This window comes from Macrotis lagotis, chromosome 5 (genome assembly GCF_037893015.1).
Source record: "Macrotis lagotis isolate mMagLag1 chromosome 5, bilby.v1.9.chrom.fasta, whole genome shotgun sequence".
NCBI lineage: Eukaryota > Metazoa > Chordata > Mammalia > Peramelemorphia > Peramelidae > Macrotis > Macrotis lagotis.
Genome location: NC_133662.1, coordinates 82,615,032 through 82,637,837, shown reverse-complemented (window position 1 = coordinate 82,637,837; position 22,806 = coordinate 82,615,032). Strand labels below are relative to the sequence as shown.

Sequence of the window (22,806 nt, the reverse complement as noted above, 5' to 3'; positions counted from 1 at the left end):
TTTTAGTAGAGCGTAACAAAAGAGCAATATGCCAAGCTCAAGAGTTTGGACTTGAACACTAAGGGAACCAGTGAATATTTTTTAAGGGTATTTGCAAGGCAGTGGGGTTAAATGACTTGCCCAAGGCCACACGGCTAGGTAATTATTAAGTATCTGAGGCCGGATTTGCACTCAGGTACTACTGACTCCAGGGCCAGTGCTCTGTCCACTACTCCACCTAGTCGCCCCACCAATGAATATTTTTGACACAGTAAAAGTATGATGAGGGGATTAGTAAGCCAAGGGTTTATAAAATTAATTGGGGAAGAGAAAGAGTAAAAGCAGAGAGACCAATCAAGAGATTGGTACAATATCCCAAGCATAAGGAAAAGGGGGGTCTAAATTGGGGCGGAATTAAAAAAGAAAAGAATGATAGGAGAAACAAAGGGGAAATTATCCTGGTTGTTCTAAACTGAACAAGATACAGAAAGGAAAATCTACTTCCATTTTTCTCTGGTTAACTAGGATACAACTCTAAGAGATATTATCAGCACTATATGATTTTTTAGTATGGGCTTTGCTCCAGAACACTACAGACATGGGTAGGAGCCAGAGCAATCCAACCAATCTCATTTCCTTGCCTTCTATCACCCCCAGCCTCCCTGTTACTTTTTTTCCTCCTCCTAACTCAACTGAATTCAACCTCATTCTAATTCAGACAATGAGTTGTAACTGTCCGAAGAACGACAATAGTACCAAGCCAAGGCTAGAAAGGATAGGAATATAAACCTGGGGAAAGAAGGCAAAATGGTTGAGAGTTCATCCCCAGTTTTGAACTATTTACCCCAGTAATAACCAAGCATGAGAAAATGGACTCAGTTCTCCTTCTCTTCAGAGTTCAGGGGAGACCTGTTGAGGGCTCCATCTCTCTTGTTTATTTAGCAAAGGAGACTCCCAATTACTGAATCCACAGAGGTGGGGGGCTTTTCTATCCATTTTCCTGTGCTACTAAGCACAAGGATTTTTCCCTCCCCTCTATTCTCCTCTCTTGGACCTCTGAGCTCACCAAGATACTGGGAAGAAGGACTGATTTCCTTGAAACCTGTGGAGTTTTCAAAAAAGATCCCTATGATCTTTTTAGAAGAGCAAAACAGGAGAACATTGTACACTCTAACAGCGACATGGGTGTGATGGTCAACCTTAATGGACTTGCTCATTCCATCAGTGCAATAATCAGGGACAATTTTAAAGTATTTATGATGGAGAATACCATCTGTATCCAAAGAAAGTACTGTGGACTTTAAACAAAGACCAAAGACTATCACCTTCAGTTAAAAAAAAAATTGTCTTATGTACTACGTAATTTTGCCATCTCTAACATTTTATTTTTTCCTCAAGAATATGTTTTTTTTCCTCTTGACACATTCAATTTTGATCAATGTATATTATGGAAACAATGTAAAGATTATCAGACTACCTTTTGTGGGAGGTGGGGGGGAAGTAACCCTGATTGGGGAAAAATTGTAAAATTCAAAATGTTAAAAAAATGATAGAAGAGCAATGGAGAGAATTTCAGAAATGATCATGGCCTCACTTACATTGTTGACAACTGTCCCATCAGCACCTGCTTCCAGTAAAATTTTAGCCACTTTTTTATGATTTAGAGCAGCAGCAATGTGAAGAGCTGTGTCTCCAGCCTGAAAGTCAACAGAAGGAGAAAAAAAATACCAACAACCATTGCAGGAGCTTCTTAGTACCTTTCTTACATGTCCTTCCCATCCTGAATCGAGCTCTGTCTCTTCAGGTTTAAATATCTTGAATTGTAGTCTGCTAAACACAGACTTTTCTTTAAAAAAATTCATTTGGCAGAAGACAGTTATTCTTAATGATGGATTGAGTAAAATCAGCATACCCCAAACTTACCCATTCACAGCAAACTTTTGAGATCTATATATATTTTTTTGTTTTTTATTTTGGCAAGACAATGGGGTTAAATGACTTGCCCAAGGTCACTTAGCTAGGTAATTATTAAGTGTCTAAGGCTAGATTTGAACTTAGGCCCTCCTGATTCCAGGGCCAGTGTTCTATCCACTGCACCACCTAACTGCCCCAGGATCATTTCCTTGCCTTCCCTTGTTACTTTTTCCTCCTCCTAATCCAAGAGTTTATTAAGTTTGCCTAGGGATAATCAATTTCCCCCTAAAATAAAATAAAGTTTGGGAAATTTTGAAGAAAAAATATAAAAATTTAAGCTCACTTACATACTAATTTTAAAAATCTGCATGTATTTTTATGCACAGATAATTTCATAATAGAAATTTTTAATAGTTCTTTGAGGATTTACTTTTGTATTTGTATCTTCAGTACCTAATATAATGACTGACATATAGTAAGAACTAGAAAAGGTTTAACTGATTGCCAAATCATATTTTAAAGTGGAAAATATGGGCACAATTTTTTTCACAGTACCCCTATTCACATCATAGGGAACATCATTAGAGAAATGCTAAACTAAGAGACTGTCATTCTTTGAATTGAATTCCACTGATATCTTTCCTCTACAAAAATAGTGGAAATTGAGGACAGAGTCAACTTCAGGAAGCTTGAGAAAGGTGGATTGAGTTTGCTTAGTAAAGAGATATCCTAGAGCTTATTGGGCTATGGAAAGGTCAGTATTAAGACAGGTCAATGAGCAAGACAACAAAGTGGAGTTTTGAGGGTCTGAGCAATTTAGATTTTTGGTGGTGTGATAGGAAGACAGAGAGGGTCCATTTGAGTCTCTCTAAATTTGGGAATAAACCAATAATGCTGAAAATAGGCTACCTAAGGAGATGGCAATGAGGTGGGAGAGTGTGAGGGTCTCAGTTGTATTATACTAACTATTCACCCCAGCACAAACTGTTTTTATACACCTATAATAAGGCAATCTTACTCTTAGGACCTTCCTTCATTTGACAGAGGACAGTGAGAGCTAATTCACTCTTTTAAAAAAACTAACTTGTTCTCTACTTCCTACATACATTTTTATCCAGGGAAATCTAAAGTATTTTTATTTGTCCTATGAAGAGTTATGTTTCTATATAAACTCTAACAATTCTATGAAGAATAGCTTGTCATTGGTTAGACAATGCTGATTTAGTTATTCCAAATTATGGTATTCTCTCAAACAAGCAAAGACAAAAAAATTAGCATAAATAAAAGCTAATTTTATATAAACATATATATATGTACATATATATATATATGTTTAAATCCAGTCTTACCTATACAGCTATAATTCCAATTAGAGCGAATAATGAATCCCTTAAAGTAGCCACCTCTATTTCAGTTGCATATTTGGAGTTACAGTTATATAAAATGTGGTTATTGATTCTGCCCAATGGAAATACACAGGGTGAATGAGAAGAAGGCTTCAGGGAAATTCATTACTTGAACTAATCAGGATCTGAATATAATCTCTTTCCCTCAATAAATGTTAAAAGAAATGTATGTTTCATTTCCATTTCTTGGTGTACCATCCATGGAAATAATAAGTAAAGTTTGGGTTTCTTTTATTTGAGGAGGAGAAAACTGAAGGGGTATTGAAGATTATTCACCAGAATAATCTACAGTTCCAGCACACCTGTTTGTCTTTTGGAATAGGGATATCACAAAGCTATTTTCTTTGAAATATAGTGAATCTCAAACATTCTCAGACACCTTTTTTATTTTTAAACTTCAGATTTATGTATCTCAACTCAAAAATGCAAACCCAGATCCCTTACAGGACTCGATCAATCCAATTTACAGGTAGTTATATATACCTATATATATAGGTAGTTATATATATATATGTGTGTGTGTGTGTGTGTGTGTGTGTGTGTGTGTGTGTGTGTGTGTGTGTGTGTATATATATATATATATATATATATATATATATATATATATAAACAAGAATCAATAATACTTCCAATACACCCTAGGGACTTCACATGGATCAACCTACTGAATTCTCACAGCTATTACAAGGATGAACAATTAAGCATTATTTTTATAGGGCTTGAGCAGTGACAGGACCTATAAAGCCAGTGGTAGAGCAGGTCCCAAGAATCCCATTCCTTTGCTCCATGAAGCCACAATTCTTTGTCAGTTGAAGTTTTCCTTGAGTGTGTTTATTTAAAAAAATATCAAAACCAACAGAAACCACTGCAGAAAGTGTTCATTATGCAAATGTGGTGATATGCATTGAAATGATAAGAAACCACAGGCACACCCTCTCTATAAGGCTATTTAGGGAATCCAGGGTTATGGTACTAGGCTAGAACCCATGTTCCCAGGGGGTCATGTACAGTAAATTCCCAGAAGTTTCAGGGGAGGCAAGGCAATAGCAGCCTCTAACCCAGCATCAGCCTATGTCATGTTAACAAACCTTGTACAAAGGGTGCACTACTGTAGTATAAGATACATGCACTGACCTGGTTCTTTTCATGGACAGAACAGAAAGCACTGAGGAGAACCCTAATGATGGACAAGTGATTATAGCGAGCGGCAACGTGCAAACAGGTATCTCCTGCCTGCAAACAGAAATAAAACTCTGAGCATGTTTTAGTCAGTAAAAAGAACAGAACAAAACAAAAACAAATAAGGAGAAAGCTTGCAGCCATCACTTACCCTTCAGTAGCTTTCTACCTGAGTTATTAAGATGACTTTTGGCTGGAGATGCAAAAGCAAAGAAAGACTAGGAAAGATCTTGCAGAGTAGCCTTTCTTGACTAACAAAATAAAAACCAAAACAAAAAGCCAAACTGCAAGCAACATCACTTTTTAATTGATGCCATGCTTCCATTCTCACCATACTTTGCTACTGTTTGCACTCATTATACAGAACTGACCAGGAAGGCAATTAGAATAATGCTTTCATTTTTCATATAGTGGACATCTGTTCCCCATGGAGACTTTAGGAAGACCTAATGCAGACTGCTTACTTAACATTTCAGCCTTTCCTATTGCCTTGCAGATTCTCCATGGCCAATTCACATTCATCAGGGGAAGACAGCAGCAGGGCAGTGTAATAGTCAATTCGAATTTTTAAAAGCATAGGTTTCTATCTGATGGAATCCAAGGCAGTGGCATTGCCATGACATAGTCATAATTCAAAATGGGGATGGTGATGGCCCATAGAGAACAATACAATCTAAGGACCGCACCAGAGCCCATGATCTTCTGAGTTATTTGTAAAAGAACAAGACATTCAGACATTGAATAATGAAGACATTGCTACTTCCAAGAAAGATTATAGATACTAAACTTGACTCAAAAGATGAAAAATAAAAATGGTGGCAGATTAAATTACTGACACTTCCAGATGTTTTCTTGATATTTCCTCCCAATTGGGTATTACAGTTCCATTAGAGGATGAGGAGCATGCAAGCTTAATATTATTGCTACAGAATCCAGAAAGGACTGAGGAGAGAACTCTAGGTCAAAGGGGAAATCTTTGGAACAACTTATAAGAGCTTTTCCTTTTAAGAAAACAAGGAGGCTACCAACCCTCCCAAGAAGGGTCTCCTTTGTAATGATATGTAATGGAGCCTTCAGTCAAATCAATTCTCTTAATTTAACACCTTTCCAAAGAGGAAGGTTATACAGAGAGGAGAGGAAGTATAAAAAGAAATTGCCTAAGGTATGTTTCAGTGATTTAAGCATGACCTTGCCCACAGTGATGATATATTAATGCAATTGGGAATCTGCCTCTACCTTTAGACTCTCTTAGAACATAAGCTTTTAACCTTTTTTTGTAATGGGCACTGTTCTGGCATCTGTTGAATAATTCTCTGAATATTTTTTAAATGCACAAAATAAAATACACAACATTGCAAAAGAAACTAGTTATATCAAAATAACTATAAACCTTTTAAAAATAAAGTCAAGGACTCCAGATTAAGAGACCCTGGTTTAGGGATTAAAAAATAAGCTTTTCAGCACATGATTTTAACAAAAATGCTGATTTCTGATTTTTTTTATTTATCAATAAATAAAATAAAATGAGAAGGTGGAAGCTACACCTAAAATATCTTCCTACCCCACATCTCTAAATAACTATATTGGAAATAAGATTAACAAACCATGTTCTAGAGAAATTGTGAGAAACTATTTAGCTCTTCTTTCTAGATATTCATTCCCTTCACCTCCCCCCCCCCCAGTTTGCTTTCTACATCTCTGCTTCCCAAGGTAAGAAAGGAGAGAATCACAAGCTGCTTTTTTTTTACCCACATTATTTTTGAGGTCAGGTCGAGATCCTCCCAGCAAAAGAACCCGGGTGCTCTGGGAATGACTGTTCTGACAAGCCAAGTGCAGAGCTGTGTTCCCTGCCTTGGGGAGAGATCAAGAAGAATTAAGGACAACATTAAGAAACACAATTCTACAGAATTAGCCACTACCAGGAATTGCCTGTTGTAGGCTTTGATAAGAAACCCAACAAAAAAGATGGAATGAACTACTAGCAGATGAGGGGCATCATTCTAGATCTCTGGGAACAACTGGCTGTAATACAAATTGCTTCCCTGTTTACCTATATCATCAAGACAAATAATGACAGTGAGGAAGAAAAAAACATTTCCTTTAGAAATACAGAATCAAGTTTTTCTTTTTTTTTATTACAATACTTCAGGATGGTACCTCAAAAGAATGATAAATGAACCTAAACTAGGATGTATTTTGTCTTTTCAAATACTCAAATTTTCCATTTATTTCCATTATTTGGAAAAGCTAAGTTTCATTAAAGTGCAATATTAAAAATATTCCATGAGGAATCAATTCTAGGTGGCATGTATCTTCTTGTATTCCAGATGGGCAGAGTCAACCTTCTGACTCCAGGTTTTTTTTTTGGAAATTGTTGTGAGGACCCAGAGGTCAGTTTGATAACCCTCGCAAGGGAAAAAAGTAGCAAGTGAAAAGGTCTAGCATGTTTGTTGTCTTTCAGGTTGAGATTAAAAGCTGGGCCAAATAACATCCTCAGACCTGCTAAGGAATCTATTGATTGCTTCTCCCACAATAAGTTTCACTCCCCTCCAAATGCAATCAATAGGTTCCTTAGCATCTCCGAGGATCTCATTTGGGGTTTAAGAGTTCTTGTGTTTTTGAAAGGGAGGGAACAGATCATATGAGCTATCAGTTCAGAAGATGAGCCCACCTTTCCCCTCTACTCCAAGTTCAGAATGTATAAAATCCTATTCACACCTGGATGCTCTTCAAAAACAAGGGAACTTCCCCTTTGGGATTTTTTTTAATCCTTGCATTTCTTTGTTATTATTAACTATCAACAAGTGCCTCAAGGGGAAGAAAGGTATTAGCTAAACTAATCTAGGGTAATCTAGGGGTAACCTGTACATGTGGCATTCATTGGTAGAGGGGGGAGAAGTTACTCGGCTTGATCAATTGAGTACTCATCCCTGGTTAAGAGTGGAAAAGGGGGTCGGCTAGGTAGCACAGTGGATAAAGCATCGGCCCTGGAGTCAGGAGTACCTGGGTTCAAATCCGGCCTCAGACACTTAATAATTACCTAGCTGTGTGGCCTTGGGTAAGCCACTTAACCCCATTTACCTTGCTAAAAAAAAAGAGCGGAAAGGGATTGGATGGTTGAACAATTAAGTAGTTCTTTTCAAATAATTAAAATGTTCAGTTCTACAAGATTTCTTTTGTATTCTACTTCAAACATTATATTAATAGATGTTGTCTATATAGCCAGATGAGGTACACAGTAGCTGAGATCTAAAAAAGGACCTTGACTCTAATCTAGCATTACCCCCCCATCCTAATCAATTAGTCAGCAAACATTGATTAAGCTCCTTCCATTGCCAGTTATCACTAGGTGTTGATAACGCAAAATTAAAAAAATGAAACAGTCCTTATGCTCCACTGATCCCCCAAGGAGTCAGTTCTAGGGTTGCAGACACAAAGGGAGGATTATATGAAACTGTGACTGTGACAGACTGGAAAAGCCACACTTTTGGTTGTTTTTTTTTTTGAGTTGATTAGTTATATTTGACTCTTCCAGACCCTATTTGAGGTTTTATTGGCAAAGATACTGGAGTGATTTGCTATTTCCTTTTCTAGTTCATTTTACAGAGGAGGAAACTGAGGAAAACAGTTAAGTGACTTGTCCAGGGTCACACAGCTATTAAGTGAAGTCAAATTTGAACCCAGGTCTTCCTGATTCCAGAGTCAGCATTCTAAGCTGCCTTTTGGTTGGGAGTGAGCAAAAGCATATGAAAGACACATCCCCTCAAAACTTTCTATCACTAATGATCTCCTGGAAAGGACCTGGACTTACTCATAATCTGCCCCTTTCACCAATTTAAGAGTATGTCTTTAAACAAGCTACTCAAACTTTTGGAGGCTCAATTTTCTCACATGTCAAATGGGGAAAATATCTGACTTCCTTTCCTACCTCACAGGACAGAACAAGATTATGTATGTGAAAACTTGATTTACATCACCTCCCCTTGATACCACATGCCTTCTCTCCCCTCTAATTGGAGGTGGAGTATCTAACTCCTTCTGATGCCTTCCTTTAAAGAGGGCAGAAACTAGACTTTTTCCAGTTCATTCCACTCAGGATCTGTTACTTTCCTTGGTTTCAAATTCATGGAACAAGATATACTCCTTTTCCCCTTTCTTATGAACTTTTGTGTGTTGCATCCCTCAAGCTTTCCTGTCTCCCCATTCAACTGTAAGCTCCTTGAGGGAAGGACTGCCTTTTGTTTTTGTAATTGTATCCTCAGTTCTAAGCATAATACCTTCAACCTAGGAGTTTAATAATCTACTGGATTGGATTAATTTGTTGATGTTCAGTCATGTCTGACCTTTTTTACTCCATTTGGGATTTTCATGGCAAAGATATAGCAGTAGTTTACCATTTCCTTCTCCACCTCATTTTGCAGATGAGAAAACTGGGGTTAAATGATTTGCCCAAGATCACACAGCTAATGAGTGTCTAAGTGTGGATTTGAACCCAGAAAGGTGAGTCCTTCTGACTTCAGGTCCAGCACTCTCTCCACTGCACTCCCTAGAGGCATCAGATTTGAAAATCTGAAATTTGAAAAAATTTCTACATGAATGCAAAACACTCGTTGTTGTATTTCCATTATTATGATGATAATAGATAGCTAGAAAAGAGATAATATATAGCTTATAGTAAATAGCTAAGGAATAAACTTCATCTTTTCCCTCATTCTGTTTAGCAGAAGTTGGGAGTCAAAGGAAGTTGAGGAATCTTTGTATTAGAGCCATCGGGAAGGTTTTTAGATCTTGTACTGGTGCTCATTTCTTCATAGAAAGGAAAACCCCTCTTTAATGTGAGGAAGAACTGTTTCCCTCTGATCAGTTCAGTTTTAGTCTTAAATAAATTATTCAAGTTTCTTTAGGTTTAGCTAGATCAATTAAGCCAATATGTGTTGAGTCCCTACTATGTGCAATGTACTCTATTCTGTTCGAAGTTGTTAAACTTCTTTCTTCAAAGAATTTACAATTTAGTTGGGGAGATAAGACACATATACATAAAATAACGGTCCAAGGAAGCATGGATACACATGGTGTGAACAGTAAGTATAACAAGAATTCAGAATGAGAATCAGCAGTAGCTTACTTTTCAATGAAGGCTTGAAAGAAGAGGTGAAAGGAAGGGACAGAGAATCCAGAAAGAAGGGGAAGGTCAGTTATCCAAGTATCACAGACAAAGGCAACGAAGGCAAAGAAGAGCAAGGTGGAGGACAATAACTAGATCAGACTAGGTTCATATTTTCTATCAAGTCGCAGCTTAGGCAACACTTTCTCTTTGGCCCCAAGTGAGTGAACTCTCTCCCTTCTCAATTTCTCATAGCAGTCAGACTGAATCAGTTCTTTGAACTTGTTTTCACTTACTAACAGTAAAACTCCTGTGAGAGCACCTTTAAATTCCCCTAAAGTACATAGTAGGCAGATGAAAATATTTTTTGAGTGAATGAATGAATGGATGAATGCAGAGAATTGTGAGAGTTAAAGACTGGAGACAAAGGTTAGGGTCATTCTGTGGAGAGCTTTCATTTCCAGTCCCTCCCCTTTGTCTTCTCTCTTCTTTACCTCTAAATGGCCCCCCAAAAATATCAAATGGGGTCAAAGTAGATAACCACTTACAATGTAAGTTCCTTGACTTGTCTTATGCTTGTTTTATGTTTAAACAGATCTTTGATAATAATTACTGGTTGAGTGTATCTTTGCTATCTGCAAGATATTTACCTGATCTTCAAGACCTTTTGTGTTCTAAATGAAGGTACTCATCCAGGCTCAGTAAAGTGGCTTATTATAGAGTTCACTGCTGACCACAGTGTTTGCCATGGATGTGATATAAGTAATTCCACTACCACTTCCACTGCCACATAAAACTCTAATTTTGAATATTTTTATTCTATTTCAGCATTATATTCTAATACAGTCTACTGGCTATAACTAGCAGCAGAACTGCTAACTTCTCCAGTGAAATAGAGGAAGCATGGCATTGTAGACAAAATGGGAAAGCAACTAAACTTGTCTAAATCTCAGTATCTTCATCCGTAAAAGGGGGATAATAATGCCTGTTGTATAGTTACTTTGAATACTTATACTTGTAAGTTATCAAAATGAGACAATGTTACATCAAGCACATGATAAACTTTAAAGTGCTACATAAATATCATTTATTATTATTATTATTAGTCTATGAAATTTTGGGGACCCATAAAATATTAAATAGAGCCTGCCAGGGAACAAAACTGAGTCTTCTTTTTGGCTGCTATTTTTTTTCTGTTGCCTAGTTTGCTCATGAACACCACTGAAATTTTATTCTTGCCAAATGTGATGTGTGGCATTCCCAACCTGAGGAATGCACATAAAAATAGTGAGTTTTGAAGGGCTTCACTAGAACAGAAAGGCATGCAACATCATGCCAGACATAAACATGAGCATCTGTCACCACCTTCTGGTTAAGCTGATTTTGAACGGAAACAGAAAGATGCCGCCATGCACTAGATATAAAATTCCAGAGGAAATGGGGGGAGAGAGACTAGAGCAATCATTATTGCAGTTCTCAGTGGAGCTGCTGTCCTGAGCCAGGCGTCAGCCTGCCCCTGGCCTCACCTCAACAGCTAGCATTTCCTGGCAGGATTCACTCCTGTCTAAGACTCTGAGTGCTAGGGCACGATTCAGTCATTATCCATGGACAAATGTCACTACCGGGTCTTAGCCTGAAAAGGAATACATGGCCCTCTCTACCTCATGAAGGAGAAGTTCCTGTCACCTGCTGGCATCTCACCTTGTTCTTGGCAAGCACATTGGCTCCTGCTTTAACGAGAAGCTTGGCAGACTGGCTGAAGCCGTGCCAGGATGCTTCATGAAGAGCAGTATTCCCATCCTACAGAAAAACACAAATGGGCAGACCAACAGACAGACAGACACACACACACACACACACACACACACACACACACACACACACACATATAGACAAAAAGAGCAGATTTAGACTTCTGATTTGCAATTAGGCAGTAAGTATGCAAAGCATATAAGACATAAATAACCTGATCAAATCCTCTACAAAATGTGGTGAAGCATTAACTCTTGGATTCCTGAAGAACTTATTCTCCAGGGAGATTTTTGGGCTACTTGAGGGATGCTCCAGAAGGGTCTGTTATTACCTTTCATTGTATGCCCCGTGTTTGTGAAAACATAAACACTTAATAAATGCTTATTGACCTGACTATAACCAGGACCTAATTTTCTCTTCATATCAGCTGTAGAGAGAAGTATTAAAAGGTTTCAATAACAAAGCCAAAGTTCCATTATACCCTCTGACTTGGGAACCACTCACAAACCTACAGTGTCCAATTGGGTGAGTGGGGTTTGGATTCTCTTCTTTTAAAATGTGAATTAATGAAGTGATACTCAAACAATCTCAAGATCTGGAACAGACAATGAGGGAAAAATGATTTGTCAGTAAATAGTTTAGGCAACTAACTACCTGGGAGAATGTTAACTCCTTAAGGTATAGGACTTCTTACATTTTTGTCTTCAAATCTCCAGTGTGTACCACAAAGTGGATGGTTTTGTCTTTGAATCCTCTGTAAGAAGGATACCTATATTTGCTATAGTTATTCAATTTTAAAAGGACAACCAAATAACATATGCCATCCTCTTGTCCCCTTACTATTTAACTTTTTTCTTTTTTGAAATAATGATAACAACAATAATAACAAATTATATAGCCTTTAAAGATTTATATATCATTTGAGCCACAAATATTGTACCTGAGGCCTTATAGGGGAGAGAATGGCAGAGGACTGAGAGTAGCTGATCTGGAAAGGAAACAACTACATTCTCCTGCAAGTCTTCAGGAAAGATTTGTGTACTTGGTACAATCAGATGAGGAAGTGACAGGTATTCTTTACTAATGAGTATGGGCTCTGCTTATGTTGTTGTTTGCATTTTATTTCCCCTATTGAATTATGAATTTCTTGGATTTTTTTTTCCTTTTTGGTTTTCTTTGTAGCCCTAAGCATAACAGCTACTTCAAAGTAGGCACCTGCTGATTTGACCTGGTTATGAGTGCTATTTGGGTTTCAGGAAGTCTTCCTAATGTGGGCAGTAAGCTAAAAAAAAATTGTTAGTTTAGTTCCAACACTAATGGTACTTGGCAAGATTATACTTGGTAATCCTAGGTATGGTGGTCTCTATTTTCAGAGTAGTTTTTCCATAAAGTCTATTGGAGGGGCCTTAAACACTGAGAGCACTGCTATGGGAGGGTAGCGAAGCTAGTAGCTGTGGACACTAGTAGTGAATGAGAAGGGATGAGTATATAAGGGCAATCCAATGAGAGGGAATATGGAAAGCAAAAAGAAAGGGGGAATGAACACATACCTCTGGGTAAACCTGATCATCCAACATACTAGGTCCCTCACCCCTCCTTTTTTGGTGACTAGATCTTTGATTTCATTAATATAGGATATTATAATATACTCCCTTCACCAATATTGTTTGGGATGTGCTCTGCATCTTACAAAAGAGGGATCTGAGAAATCAAATGACATGCCCAGACATAAAGCCAATATGTAACAGAAACAAGACTTGAACCCAGGATTTTCAGACTCATAGTTATATCTCTCTGATCAGTAGGCTGACAGGTCAATATGCTATTTTTTAAAAAAAATAGATTTATCCATGTACAGTCTAATGTCACCAAGTAGGCAAAGAAGTATGAAAGTATGAAAATCAAACTTTCTGAGAGTCTAGATTCCTTTAAAAGGAAATTCAGGTAAGATATAGTCAGTCATCAAGTCCTAGCACATTCAATTCCCTTTGAGTTATCCAACTCCCATCATGAAAAATGTTTAGAACATGTGCCTCATCTACCATTTACAAACCATATGTTTGGATAGTCTTACACAGAACCTGGGGGAAACAGATCAGTGTATCTTCTCTTTTTACCTTGTCTTGTCTGTCCAATGCACACCCCTCTTGAATGAGAGCGGCTATGACCTCGGTGTTCCCTACAACAGTAGCTCGGTGCAGTGCAGTCTGATCCCCCTGAAAAGTGAGTTGTTACAGTCAGTTGCTGTTCTCCACCTGTATCCTCGTGCCCACTACTCCAACATGTGAGGCATATAGAACATTAACAGGAACTCTGTTACTGTAGAAGAGAGGGGCTCTGGGAAAACTGACTTCCACTTGCCACCTGACCCAGCAGAATCTCAAGCCCATCACCCAAACAACCCTATGCCATTTTATTCCAGCTGCAAAACAGGGGTCATGCAATTCAATAAATGCCATAGAAAGTAGAAAGGGTTAGTGAATTAAAACATTTTCAAGATTCAGTTAGAAGATGTTGCCTAGATAGTATATCTATCACCTGGTATGAGCAATGGATCTGGGACTTATGCTGGCAATCTTGGATCAGTTCATCTTTAGAGGTAGAAAATAGAATGCAATTGGGGGGGGGGCTCTCTCTCCATTACAGTAGGCATCACCATCTCTTTCTTGAGTAAATGACTTACAATTCAGACCCCCTAACAATTTGTCAACTGTCCCATAATGATCATGGTCAATGGCAATTCAAGGTTGTTGATTTTTCATTGATATCTTGTGAGGAATTCTTGGGGAGCTGTTAAGACCCAAGCACTTTATATTCATAATGTATTTGTGCTGAGCTTCATCTGAGATTTCATAGTACCATTCTCACTAATATATATATACATATATATATATATATATATATATATATATATATATATGTCTAGGTTTAGATTCTTGGAACTGTCAAATATTTATCCCTTTGTCTCTCAAGAGGATGAATGAAATTGATTCGCTCAATCAAGTTGAAAAAAAATAACTGGGCATAGAGGCACAGACCTATATTTCCTTCTCAGGAAAGTTAAGGCTGATGGATCACTTAAGTTCTACAGTACTCCAGATGTTTTCACTAAGACCAACATCCAATAGTCTGAGACTAGTGGGTAGTTGTGAGAAATCAGGCTGCCTAAGAATGGGTGATCCAACCCAGATCAGAAACATGGAAGATCAAACCTTCCAGGCCAATCAGCATCAGGACCAGCTTCACACATACCCATCCAGTCTGGGTAAGAGAGGGAAAGAGAAAAAGGACAGAAGAGAGAAAAAAGTAGAAAAATAGAAAAGAAAAATGAAAGGAAGATGCTCCTAGGTGTGGAAAGTTCAGTACTATAGAAGAGAAAGCTTCTCCTATGGAATCTAAAAGCACAATTTTTCTGAAACATTTAATGAAGAAAATTAAGGAAAGAAAAAGACACTTCTTAATATGTCATAGGCTTTTAGATCTGGAAGGGAATTTGGAGGTTAGAATCTACCTCTCCCCCTACTCATTTTTGCAGATAAGAAAACTGAGGTCCAATGAAGTTCAGTGACCTGCCCCAAGTCTGTTTTTTTATATAGTCACCCCAATAAATACAAGGTAAAATAGATCAATGGAAGTACTAGAAATCAGGATCTCTGAATTCTAGTACTAATTTAAAATATGTAACATGGGCGAACTAACACCTTTGATCTCAATTTTCTCATCTTTAAAATAAGGGTATTGGACTACATTATCTTTATGGTTTCTTCTTGCTCTAATGTTCTCTGGTTCTACCACCAGGAGTTCTATACACATGCAATTAGCTCAGAGAGGAAGAGATTTATAGATTCATAAAATATAAGTGCTAGAAGAGGCCTTTCTCTTCTGAGATAACTTGAATGAATTATGGTCTATTTATATAATTATTTTATTAGTTTGTAATTATCTGTGATGTAAATTGGAAGTGGTTTAATCTCAGACATCAAAGTTATTTTTCCTTTCTGGTTTAAGTAAGTCCTTCTTTTAAAAGAGTAAGAAATATTAGAATGCTGGCTAGAGAGGTAGTGTTATACAGTGAAAGCTGTCAGACTCTTTCTGTTTGAGGATATTGCTACTCAATAGTTGTAAGACCTTGGCCACCCTTATTTAAGCTCTCTGAGATAGTTTCCTCTAGATGTAAAGTAATGATGACAATGATATTTCCATAGGATTTAAAGATCAGAGAAAATACTTCCAAAAAAATAGCCCCTACCATTTAATAACAGTTGCAATGTCTGTTTCTCTTTCATGTTCAAGCCTGGCATAGTAGACAGTTTCCTGGACTTGAAGGTAGGAAGGCCTTTGTTCAAATCCTGCCTCTTTTACCTTCTATCTGTGTAAGATTGACTTAGTTAATGTAATTTCTCTGCATATCAGTTTTCTTATTTGTAAACTAAGAAGAATGGAAGAAAGAAATGAAATAAGCAATTATTAAGTGCCCACTATGTATCAGGAACTGATACATAAAAGAACACTTTATGAATATTATCTCCCCATAGGTCCCTTCTAGTTCTACATTTATGATTCTATAAATTCATTATCTTAAAAATTGTTAATAGTAGTATCATTTCCTCACCCCTAGGAAAATCTCAAAAGTGTTTTCTTCAAAATGACTCCTAAGTTAAAAATGAAGATCATACATATGGTAAGAAAGTGCCATATGTATGCCACATGAATTTGTAATGGACTCTTTTGGGACAAAATGCTCCAATCCACTACTGAGACTACTAGATTTCTATTCTGGATGGCCTATTGACACTGTCTTAACTTTCATCAAGAGCTCTCCACAGGGCTGGCAGAAAAACCCTTGGTTATGGTGAATATGACTTATCTGCAACATCCCCATACTGTTATAGGACCTATTTCATTCTTTTCAAATGGCACGGTTATCTGTTGTTATGATCTTCTCTCTCCCCATCACATCCTGCTTTAAATGTTCATCACAACCCATTTTCCAGGCATAAGGAGAAGACAATCCTGTATTCTGTCCTACTCAGGTCTCACGTGAAATACTGTGTTCAATTTTGGGTGCCATAATTTAAGGACACTGTTAAAATGGAGAACTTTCAAAGGAAGGTAACTAGGACAGTGAAAGGGCTAAAGGAAATGGCATTTGAGGATCACTTGACAGAAGGAGGTATATTTAGATTAGTGCTAAGAAGACTCTGAGGGGACATGATAGCTGTAGTCATGTATTTGTAGGACTGTCATATAGAGTAGGGATTATACTTATTCTGTGTGACTCTAAAAGGAAGAACTAGGAGTATTGGGAGAAAGTGCCAAAGAAGCCAGGTCAGACTGGATGTCAAAAAAATATCCTAATAAGTCAAGCTATACCAAAGTAGATCAGTTTGCCCCTAGAAGTAAAGAGCTCTCCCTCATTAGAGGCCATGTCTTCAAGCAATAGCTGGATATCCATTTTTGGGGGGGTATGTCATAGTAGGAATTTACTGGCATAAGAGCATACAAAATGGCCATTGAGAGGTCCCTCTAAGTTCTATAATTAATTTTCTAAGGAAAATTGCTCTTAACATAAACTATTCAATTCTATGATGGCCAGTATTTTCTGCAAATTTTCAGTGATATTATCAGAATCATACAAAGATCAAATGACTTTCATCATGAGATAGCAATTAGAGCTCCATCTGTATCACACAAAGAGAATTTTATGGCTTGTCAGTTCTGGTACAGAAAATACATGACAACTTAGGAGAAAAAGAATGGAAGCTCCAACTCATCCATTTCACAGATCATATTATATAGCCTTAGATTAACATTTTAAAAAGCAGCTATAGATGCTAGTCCAATCTACCCATTTTACTATTGAAAAGAAACTGAATCTCAGGAGGTTAAGTGATTTTTTTCAAGGTCACAAGATGATAAACCTTAGAGGTCAAATTTGAACCTAGGTCATTCTACAATTGGATAACGAGCTCCTTTTAGAATAAAGAATCTTGGGGGCACAATTTAGTATAGGAGAATGAGTCTGGATACACATGACTCCAATTTAAACTTGGCAGTCCCCTAGTTATAAAGGCTGAATTCGTCTAAGGAAAGCAGAGAGAAAAGTAAGAAAAGCTAGCAACTTATTGTCTATATGCTGTTTCCAAAGAGGCATTAACAATTTCACACCTTGAATCTCAGTGTCTCTCTCAAATGTAATAGACTAAGCCATTTTAATGTTCAATCTTTCCTTTCCATAAAGGCAATAGCTTTGATGTTGAAACATCTCCTATTTTGAATTCCACAGCTGAGGGTTTCTATACTTCATTCAGTCTTCCTTAAAAGATACTTAGGAGCTGCACTGGGAATCATACAGTTTAACTTAAACATCTTCCCTGATTTCTTTATGACTTAAAAAAACCCTCCAGGAATGCCTGAAATCTTTGAAAGAAATGACAGGAGGAATGCAGTAGTCTTAATAACATTCATTCAACAAATATTTCTTAATTGAATACTACACGTGCATGGTGGAGGGATCTCATTGACAAATTTATTAAGCACCTTTTTATTTTTAATTTTTATTATTTTTATTTATTATTTTTTATTAAGAGCCAAACACTATGCTCATATGAAGAATATGTATGCAATAAAATTTCAAGGATATACCATTTCTGCAATAGGGATATGACGTTTTATCCTCCTATCCTAAACTGTAAGATAAAAATAGGGAAAGTGACACCCCCCCCCTTTCAGGTCCATTTTTAGTTCCTTGGAGGATAAGATTTGCAATAATTCTTTAAATCTGTCATATATCTTCTCTTTATGAGTAAACTGTTAAAGAAATCACCATATAGTGATTTTGAATATGTGGTTTAAAGGTGGGGGAAAAAATACTTGAGATCTGGTCCAGAGGAATGAAGACAGAGACATCCCTCCATGCTAGAGAACCAAACAGAAGTCTTGCAGAAAGACCATGACTGCTCAGAGCTAGAAGTGGTTCAGGAGGCCAGTCTCCTCATTTAGCAATCAGTTGGGTGACAAAATGTGTAGAGCATAAACCTAGAGTCAGAATGTCCTGAGTTTAAATCCAGCCTCAGACACTTTACTAGTTGTATGACCTTGGGGAAGTCATTTAACCTCTTACTGCTTCAGTTTTCTCAATAATAGCAACCACCTCCCCAGGTTGTAGTGAGGATCCACTGGTCTTGGAGTCAGGAGTACAGGAGTTCAAATCTGGTCTCAGACACCGGACACAAACTAACTGCGTGACCTTGGGCAAGTCACTTAGTCCCGATTACCTCACACAATGGAACCAGGACCATCTCTAGACCACCTAATTCAAATCTGGTCACTGGATCTGGATGACTCTGAAGGAGAAGGTGAGACCAGTGACTTAGCACAGCACCCCGCCCCACTCAAATCCAATACATGTGCTTCTCATGGCATCACCTCCCTGATGTCTCAGTCTTCTTCGAGAATGAAGGGCAAACATAATTTGCACTTAGCAGCTCAGAGTAGGTTTATATAAATATTAGCTATTATTATTAATCATTTTGAATCAAACTTAGATCTTCATTAGAAGGCAACTTAATAAAGCACCAGCCCTGGTATCAGGAGTACCTGGGTTCAAATCCGGTCTCAGACACTTAATAATTACCCAGCCATGTGGCCTTGGACAAGCCACTTAACCCTATTTGCCTTGCAAAAAAAAAAACAACCTAAAAAAAAGGCAACTTAAAAGATTACCTACTCTGAGCCCTCCATTCTTCAGCTGAGGAAACTGAGGAATATAGAAATGAAGTAATTTGCCCAGATAATCAGAGGCAGAGTCCAGATTAATACTCAGTTCTCCTGATCCCACAGTTCAGAGTTCTTTTGGGGTGGTCTCTGTATTTATGAGATTTCAAACCTATTCCTATTCTTGGAAAGAGCCAGATAAAGTCATGGTATTTGGACTGGCTTTTCTGGCAATAATCAGAATTACACTCTACTGACTTTCCTCTTAGATGAAATACAAATTCTTCTGTCTGGTTATGCGAGGGATGGGGCAATAGGGAGTAGACCTATGCTTTTACTGATAGAATAAACTCCCAGAGGGGCAGCTAGGTGGCGCAGTGGATAAAGCACCGGCCCTGGAGTCTGGAGTACCTGGGTTCAAATCCGGTCTCAGACACTTGATAATTACCTAGCTGTGTGGCCTTGGGCAAGCCACTTAACCCCATTTGCCTTGCAAAAACCTACAAAAAAAAAAAAAAAAAAAGAATAAACTCCCAGAGGAGGAAACTCCTACCAAAAAAAGATCATCATTTTCTTTGCAGCTTATAGTCTTAGAAAGTAGACTAGAAAATTGAGAATTAGTTATCTAGATAGAATTTAGATAGTGCTTTAGGGTTTTCAAAGTATTTTACAACCAAGATCTTATTTCAGCTCGGTAACAATCCTAGGACATGGATGTCGTTATTATCCTCATTTTACAGATGAAGAAACAGAAATGCATAAAAATTAATTGACTTGCTACATTTACACATCCAATAGGAACTCAGGTCTCAACTGGCTCCAAGGGAGTCATTACGCTATACTACCTCTCCTTCACCTTTAAAATCCTTTGCACCCTGGCTTCTGCCCTACACCTTTCTAGTTTCATTCCATAGCATTTCCCTTAATGTTCTCAACATTCCAAACTGATACCCTTGCTGTTCCTTGTCCCCAATATTCCATCTCCTGATTCTGCCTCTGCTCATCAGAATGGGGGCTCCTTAGCAGTGGGCTTGGCACATCACAGGCACTTAATAAATCTTTGCTGATTTTATGACTGATATGTCCAAATCATCCATTTTATCTCTGGAACAGTCCCCTCCTCACCTCTATCTCTTAGAATCCCTAGATACTTTCATAATTCAACTTGGATGCCACTTAATGCACATTAGTTTTTTCTGATGCTATTTGCTAGGCTATCCCTGATGTTATTTTATATAATCTGCATTTATTTATGAGTGTATATTGATTCCCTAATAGAATGAAAGCTCCCAAAGGACAGGGACTGATTTTCCTTTAAGAAGATGCTTGATAAATTCTTGTCACATAAATGGATAGTTTGGATTTTAGAAAAAACTAAATTCTGTAGATATATTCTTATTGATCAACAAAATGGGGGAGGGGAAGCTTGTATTAACTAGTCATTTAAAGAATAAGGATTTTTACTCCTAGTAGTTCTGATTAAGGAGATATTGAGGTATGTACAAAGTATCATTAACTAATAACATCTCTAAGGTCAAATCCTTTTTATCTATCTATTATGGGGGGGGGTTGGGAATTTGAGACCTCAATATCTTTAGATTTAAATCTGTTGGTTTCCCTCCAAGAGGTCAGAAAACTCAGAGTAGTGAGAAATACTGGGCAGAAATTTTTAAGCCAAGCAACAGGACTAACCCCAAGCCATACAAGCAGGAGAGTGCATTTTTTCAGGAGCAATCATGCTGGGGATAGGTAGGGGCACACATACAAGCTTGCTGAAAGGAAGCATGAGGTCAGAGAGATGTGCAAAGGAAACTGCTGACCTCCTTCTCTCTCTCTGATCTTCTAGGTTCTTTCCTAGCCTTTCTCCTCTGGTATTTCTTATTTTTTTCTTCCTTGATGCCTTTCACCGTGGCCGCTGTGTCCTGGACTATTTCTGAGGTGTGTGCCGTGTGAATGCTCATGGACCAATCGGAGACCTCGTTAGAGCTCCAAAAGAATTTGGCAGGATTGGCAGGAAGCAAGAGAGAATTAGCTCCTGGTGTTCCATACTCTAAAGAACTGGTTTCCACAGGTTGAAATTCATAATAATCCCATTCCAAGCCACTGAAGGTCATTCTTCCACTAATTCTTGGTCTTTTAAAATGACTTTAAAGAACAATATCTGCAGAATATGAAGTTAGGGTTTTAAACTCTTCACAACAATTATGATCGCTATCAGTACACACTATTCAGGATAGGTAGCTAATTTTATTCATTAATTTTCCCAGTCTTGTTAAAAGAACAAAAGCATAGTTTTTTTCTACTGATATTTATAAGTATACTCAAAGACTTATTATAGGATTCAAGATCTAGAGTTAGAAGGGACTTCAGAATTCATCTAATCTAACCCACTCTTTTTACAGATGAGGAAATTGAAAGTCAAGGAGGTAAAGAGAATTGCCTAAAGTCATTCCAATTGTAATCATAGGAGGAGAGATCTGGATCTTTTGATTCTAACACTGGGGTTCATTCCACTGTTCCCAATGGTTTCCCCCCCCTCAATACCACATCATTCAGTACATCATGACTACTCTGGAGATAGAGACACTGGAATTAGTAGTTGCTGATACATTCAGAAATTCATCAATTCACTACAAATGGAGGTCAGGGTTGATCATATCATTCATTCTCAACTCTTAATGATAGTAATATAAGTTCAGTAATATAAGTTTTGTGTTTAATCATGAGGCATTTAACAGAAGAAATTCAAGTATTTCTGAGTAAGTACAAGATAAGGACAACAAGAAATGAATAATTCCATGTGTGTGAGCAGGGAGGAAGGGCAGGATGCTACTATCTGAGAAGACTTTCTTTATGATGATGTTTGTCATCTTTGGATCATCACCTCTGCCTGTTCTCTCCTTCCCCCATACCCCTAATCTATAAAATAGCCTTGATTACTGTCATACATACATGCTTTCTGAATCTACTGAAATCCAAATGCAGGGTGACTCTTGTAGGACCTGCTTCTAGAAACATGTCTCATTACCATGGTTCTTTATATTTAATATCAGATTTCTTTCAGTGTGTAAATGAAGATGTGATCACATCACCAGAATATGAGATGTGCTCTGTCTCACACACCTTTAGCAACTCATTTCAATTCCTTCTTCTATTCTAAGTCACTTACTTCAAAAACAAAAACCAAATATAATGAGATAATCTTGTTTTTGGAGAGATGTTCTGAGAGAGAGAGAGAGAGAGAGAGAGAGAGAGAGAGAGAGAGAGAGAGAGAGAAAGAGAGAGAGAGAATGTATGTGTGTTGTGTCCAAAGGTACATACATATCAGAGATCAATAATTTTAGTTAGATCCATCTTCTTTAGAAAAATCTACTTCTAAGAACTGGAAATTGAGGAGATGCTCATCAATTCGGCAATGACTGAACAAACTTGATACATGAATATGATGGAATATTATTGTTCTATATGAAATCAGGAATGGCTCTCACTTCATTTTTCATGTTGTTTTTCTATTTTTTTTGGGGGGGAATTATGTTTACTCTTACAACAAGACTTTTAATAATGTGTAAATAAATGAATAAAAATTGGAAAAAAATCAAGAGTAGGTTTTTGGGAAAACCTAGAAAGACTTACATGAATTGATGCTGAGTGAAGTGAGCAGAATCAGGAGAACATTATATACATTATGTTCACAAATGTAGCATCATTTTGTGATGATCAACTATGATAGACTCGGTTCCTCTCTGCAGTTCAGTG

At 37.5% G+C, this 22,806-nt stretch overlaps 1 protein-coding gene across 11 annotated transcripts in view; it reads right to left on the bottom strand.

The window, feature by feature from the left end:
* Positions 1-22,806, bottom strand: part of ANKRD6 (ankyrin repeat domain 6) — a 261,561-nt gene that overhangs the window by 29,522 nt on the left and 209,233 nt on the right. For 7 of the 11 annotated variants that reach the window (XM_074187154.1, XM_074187153.1, XM_074187152.1 and 4 more), the window contains 5 exons: positions 13,452-13,550; positions 11,284-11,382; positions 6,231-6,329; positions 4,434-4,532; positions 1,578-1,676 (listed from right to left, as the gene is read on the bottom strand). In XM_074187154.1, coding sequence (XP_074043255.1) covers positions 1,578-1,676; positions 4,434-4,532; positions 6,231-6,329; positions 11,284-11,382; positions 13,452-13,550 — 495 coding nt within the window. Of the gene's footprint in view, positions 1-1,577; positions 1,677-4,433; positions 4,533-6,230; positions 6,330-11,283; positions 11,383-13,451; positions 13,551-20,870; positions 21,212-22,806 lie in introns of all 11 variants that reach the window. The other 4 variants (XM_074187149.1, XM_074187151.1, XM_074187150.1 and 1 more) reach the window with 2 other exon arrangements.